Raw genomic sequence first — 5,778 nt, forward strand, 5'->3', positions numbered from 1 at the left:
GTCTCTCAAGAGGCTTCTAGAGTCTGTCGATAAACTTGATGAGATGTACAGGAAATCTAATGAGACCCTCGATGGTGTGATAAAGGACCATCTAGAAAGTAAGCATACACTGACTGAAATAAAGAATATTATACAGACTCCCAACAGCAGACCAGAGGAGCGCAAGAATCAAGTCAAAGATTCGAAATGCGAAGAAGCGAGAAACACCCAACCGGAAAAGCAAAATGAAAAAAGAATCCAAAAATACGAAGATAGTGTAAGGAGCCTCTGGGACAGCTTCAAACGTACCAACATCAGAATTATAGGGGTACCAGAAGAAGAGAGAGGGCAAGATATTGAAAACCTATTTGAAGAAATAATGACAGAAAACTTCCCCTACCTGGTGAAAGAAATAGACTTACAAGTCCAGGAAGTGCAGAGAACCCCAAACAAAAGGAATCCAAAGAGGACCACACCAAGACACATCATAATTAAAATGCCAAGAGCAAAAGACAAAGAGAGAATCTTAAAAGCAGCAAGAGAAAAAAAGTCAGTTACCTATAAGGGAGTACCCATACGACTGTCAGCTGATTTCTCAACAGAAACTATGCAGGCCAGAAGGGAGTGGCAAGAAATATTCAAAGTGATGAATAGCAAGAACCTACAACCAAGATTACTTTATCCAGCAAAGCTATCATTCAGAATTGAAGGTCAGATAAAGAGCTTCACTGATAAGAAAAAAGCTAAAGGAGTTCATCACCACCAAACCAGTATTATATGAAATGCTGAAAGGTATTAAATAAGAAGAGAAAGAAGAAAAAGGTAAAGATACAAATTATGAACAACAAATACATATCTATCAACAAGTGATTCTAAAAATCAAGTGAATAAAAAAATCTGATGAGCAGAGTAAACTGGTGAATATAATAGAATCAGGGGTGTGAGGGGGTGGGAAGAGACTGGACAAAAATCGTACACCTATGGATGAGGAGATTGGGGGGGTAAGGGCAGAGGGTGGGGTGGGAACTGGGTGGAGGGGAGCTATGGGGGTAAAAAGAGGAACAACTGTAATAATCTTAACAAAAAGATTTATTTAAAAAATACACAAAATAATTACAATAGTAAACAAACAACAAAAGGATTTATGAAATACAGATACTCATGCACAACCTGCTGGCTAATAAGGTAACAATTTCTTCCTCTGCTTTCTGCTCTCCTTGCTCTAAAAGGCAATTCTGTTATTTCAAGTTTAAAACTTAAAATTATTGTTGGGGTCCAACCCCAGCAGGTCCAGGGGTTCCCGAAGGTGTGGACGGAGTGGCGAAGAAGGAATGACATGGAGACAGTGTTCCGTTGATCAGCACAGTGCATAGTTTGAAATAAAAGTGCAATATGAGTAAAAAGAGGTGGTGGTGCTCTTGATACACATGAATTTAGTTTTTTGTTTTTGCCATTAATTGCTAAGAAATTTAAAGATAAAAATGCAAAGTTATTAACATCAAGAGATACAAGGGCACCTTGGATTCCAAAGTATCTTTATAATGGAGGAATAAGGGTCACCTCAGGTGTCACTTGCTTATTTTTTAAGCTATTACTCTTTCAACTCTAATCTTTGAATAAAATATTTTTTCTTCAATATAAAATGACTTTTTAGATAAAATTCAGCCCAGTAACATTGTCTGTTTTACAATAAATCTGAAAGGAAAACTTGGAAAAGAATATTCTTATACCAAATGGCATAGCTTGTTTTTTAAATTGAAATTTTTTTGGTTAGTTGCCTAATCACCTAAATCAGTGAATAAGAATGCTCAGCATCCAATCCATGAATATAGAATACAATATAATTTATTCTACTTTTTACTTCAAAGTCACAGAGATGACATCCATATAATTATAAAGCCTACTCTACATTTTCAAGTTCTCAATCCAAACATATAGATTAGAACAGGTGACTTTATTCCTGGCAACATTCATGGAAGGGCCAGATTCCTCATAAAAAGACAAAATACGTTTGATTGGGAGCCGGCCATTGCCGTACTCACCCATCAACAGAATTATGGAAGTCAAGAGGCAATCTTTTTTCCTTTTTAAAATAGCAAAGGAACAAAAGAAGATTGGCTGACTGTTGAGTGGGCCCCATGTTAAAGACAAAATACGTTTGATTGGGAGCCGGCCATTGCCGTACTCACCCATCAACAGAATTATGGAAGTCAAGAGGCAATCTTTTTTCCTTTTTAAAATAGCAAAGGAACAAAAGAAGATTGGCTGACTGTTGAGTGGGCCCACATTAGAGTGCATAGCTCATCAGGATCAAGGCCGGCACCTGTGAGCAGTTAACTTCCTAAGAGCACTCACTGGGCATTATGTCATCTGCACTACAGATTTCACCCCGGAAAGTATTTGAAAATACTTTATGCTCAAAATATACAATATCCATTCCTTGTCCTTGAGGACCCAAGTATAAATCTAAAATGAGAATGGGCTTCTTCAGTCTGAAGGCCGGACTTCTTTGCAGTAGAGTGTCTCCAGAGTTTCACAAAAATAAATAAAAGCAGCAGCTAACGTCTTTTCAGCTTCTTGACCTTTTGGCATTTCATTGCTTCTTCCTCCCGTCTCATTTCCTCTAAGTCCTCTTGCATACCTAGTCTTAAACTCTTTGCTTCTTCCTTCTGCTGTTCTTTCCAACTACTCTCCATGTAACGTAAGGCATAATCACTTTCATCTTTGTATTTTTTTCGGTCATAGCCAAAGATTTCGCGAATGTGCTTGGATATTTCTTCCTGAGATTCTCCTTCATCTTCTATAAAATCTTCCATTTCAGAGTCATAGTCCTCATCTTCCTCCTCTTCATAGTCTCGCTGTCTTTTGTAACCATTAGGAAAGGGAAGCCTTTGAGGACCTTGGGCAGATCTGTAGCCAGCCAAGGAAGGCTTCATTCCATTCATCTGTCCATTGCTGGGCCGGGTAATGATATTCTTAGAAGATATTGTTTCTGAGACAACAGTGCATTTGGGCTTATGGGGGGGACCTGAGCTACTAACTATTCGCCCAGGTCCCAAGCTGCTCACTGGTCTTCCAGGGCCTGAACTACTGACAGTCCGTCCAGCTGGAACTGAGCCACTGACTGACCGCCCGGGGGGCACTGAGCCACTCATTGGTCGTCGGTCATGTGGACTGTGCACAGGCCGCCCAGGGCCACCAGAGCTGATCACTGACTTCCCAGAACCACCTGAGCCACTGATGGGTCGTCCAGAGCCACCTGTCCTTCCAGGAGGATTTGAGTCACTGGCTGGCCTCTTGGTCCCACTGACGGATCGCTCAGGTCCTGAGCTAGAGCTGCCATCCTGGCGCTTGGGCACGGAGCCAGAACTAACTGTAGGCCGAACACTCCCTATGCTGGGCCGTCCAGGAGCTGGGCTGGAACTGCTGCCTGGCTGCTTGACACTTGGACTCTTCGCCTTATGTGGGGTGACCACGGGTCCAGGTCTGGAATGGCTAGGATGTGGAGGAGATTTTTTGGCTTTGTTCTCAGTAACAGATTTCTGCGTCCCTTTAGCAGAAGTCTTTGGAACACTTGGTGAATAGGTGCTCGAGTGGGTCTTTCCAGCCCCATTGAAAACAGGCCTGTCATGGTCCTTCCAAAGTGAGGGTTGGGGGCAGTTGCTAGATCCTGCTTTGGTACTCTCTCCTGGCAAGAATTTGGATGAAAACAAACCTAAATGTTTCTCATTAGCTACGTTGGGTCTGGATTTCTTCTCATCACAAGGAAGGGGAGTACCCTTGGAGGAAGGATGCTTGTTCCCAGAAACTCTGCTAGGTTTTGTGCCCATACTTTCTGTCTGAGAGGGTGCCTTTTTGGTTGGAGGTAGTCTTGCATCTGCCTCAGGTTTATTTTTCCTATGCCTTCGTTCAAGAAATTCTCGCTCCCTAAGTTCTTGTGCAGTCATAGGCCGCTCTTCTGTTTTCTTCACCACCTTGATTTCCACTGGTTCATACTGCATTTTCTCAGCCAGCCTGAGTAAGTTAGTGAAGTTCATGAGTGGTGGGGCACTTTTAAGGGGGACCTTTGGTTTACTTTCAACTTTGGGAGGAGGTTTTTGCTCTTCTTCATACTCCTGCTCTGATGCTGCTTGATTGTATTCTAAGAATTCTTCCTCTTCTTCCATCTCATACTCTTGGTCTGTTCCCTGACCATGGCTTTCCATTGCCTGTCTTTTCTTTGACTTTTCCTCAACAGGAACCCCATTGTAACCATGGAAATTGTCCTTTGTCCTCTTGGCCATAGCTCTTGCTTTCTTGTCATTTTTTAACTCAATTCGCTTTTTCACTAGTTCTTCTTTTCTCCTTTTTTCCTCTAAGGCTTTTCGTCTGAGCTCCTCCTCTTTTCTTCTGAGAAAAGCTTGTACAGCTGCTGGCTGGACACCCTTAACTTTTGGGTCTTTTTTGGCAGGACCCACTGCCAAACTATACCTTTTCGGTATGCTGTTGGCTCCTTGTCCTTTAGAAGCTATCATGAGAATTTCCCTGAAATCCATGTTGACCGAATCGGATAGACTGGGCCAGGCTCTCAGAGAGGAGGGAGAAGGCATCTTACTCTGGCGACCGTTTGGGCGCCAATTGTTGGGGTCCAACCCCAGCAGGTCCAGGGGTTCCCAAAGGTGTGGACAGAGTCGGCAAAGAAGGAATGACAGGGAGACAGTGTTCAGTTGATCAGCAGCCTAGCCAGGTTCTCTAGCCAGGATCTCCAGCCAGGTTCTGTGTTTATTGTCGTTACATCTGTATTTATACCAGTTGATTTTAATCCTATCCATTCTATTCCAAAGGTTAGGGCGTTTCTTATCTCCATTCCAAGGTTACTCTATTGTTCTATTAAGCTACAAGGAAGTAACTGAAGGAGATTATCCTAAGTAAAGATTATGTAGCTTAAGCCTGATTGTTCATAGTTAAAGTGATTAATTACCCGCCTGGCACTTAGTTAAGGGGTTTTATTCCCTCCCTAACTCCAGGGAAAAATCACCACCCGGGGAAACAACCTTTCTCGGAGAGGTGACCTTGGTTAAAACACATAGCACTAAAAAGAGGAGCAAACATATTAAGAACAGTATGCCATATACGCCAGGTCCCTTGAAACATATGCTGTGCAGATGTTTCTTCCCTGCAGGGACTGTGTCAAGCAGCAAGGATGGACTGGCTTCCGGCAAATTATTCTCAAACGTTTTGTTCCTTATGATTAGACTTATGGTCAGTTGTTTCTCTGGTACATTTCAAATTAAGAAAAAAGGGGTCTGATTTGAGCTAATAAGTGTAAATCTCCTCTCCTTTGTCCCAGCTTACAACTGTGTAAATTCAACTACTAACAAACTAAATATTTGAGTATATAACTACTTGCTTATATAGTAGTTCACCTTGTCTGCAGTTTTGTGTTCCCTGGTTTCAGTTATCCATGGTCAACTGCATTCCAAATATACTAAATGAAAAATTCTGGAAATAAACAATTCATAAGATTTAAATTACCCACCACCAAGGTCTTCACTACACTATTGTATGTGTTCATCTGTTCTTTGGTTAATCTTTTCCTGCCCTACACCTTCCCCCATTCCCTCAGAGATTTGTCACTGTGTCTCATGCTTCTATATCTCTGGATCTATTTTGTTCACCAGTTTATTTTATTCGTTAGATTCCACAGATGAGCAAGATCATGCAATACTTGTCTATGACTGGCTTATTTCCCTTAGCATTATACGCTCCAGGTCCATCCATGCTATCTCAAAAGGTAAGAGATCCTTCCTCTTTATAGCT

At 41.8% G+C, this 5,778-nt stretch overlaps 1 protein-coding gene across 1 annotated transcript; it reads right to left on the bottom strand.

Annotated features, from left to right (window-relative positions):
- Positions 1-2,128: 2,128 nt before the first annotated feature.
- On the bottom strand, positions 2,129-4,558 carry LOC102242188 (protein SPT2 homolog). The gene has a single exon (XM_005857826.2). The coding sequence runs from the start codon at positions 4,512-4,514 to the stop codon at positions 2,538-2,540; it is 1,977 nt and encodes a 658-aa protein (XP_005857888.1). The 5' UTR covers positions 4,515-4,558; the 3' UTR covers positions 2,129-2,537.
- Between the last annotated feature and the right edge of the window lie 1,220 nt (positions 4,559-5,778).

The sequence above is a fragment of the Myotis brandtii genome, unplaced genomic scaffold (assembly GCF_000412655.1).
Source record: "Myotis brandtii unplaced genomic scaffold, ASM41265v1 scaffold1138, whole genome shotgun sequence".
NCBI lineage: Eukaryota > Metazoa > Chordata > Mammalia > Chiroptera > Vespertilionidae > Myotis > Myotis brandtii.

Bases quoted from the DNA above. Each gene is read 5' to 3' on its own strand.
- LOC102242188 (XM_005857826.2), bottom strand. From the start codon at position 4,514: ATGGATTTCAGGGAAATTCTCATGATAGCTTCTAAAGGACAAGGAGCC.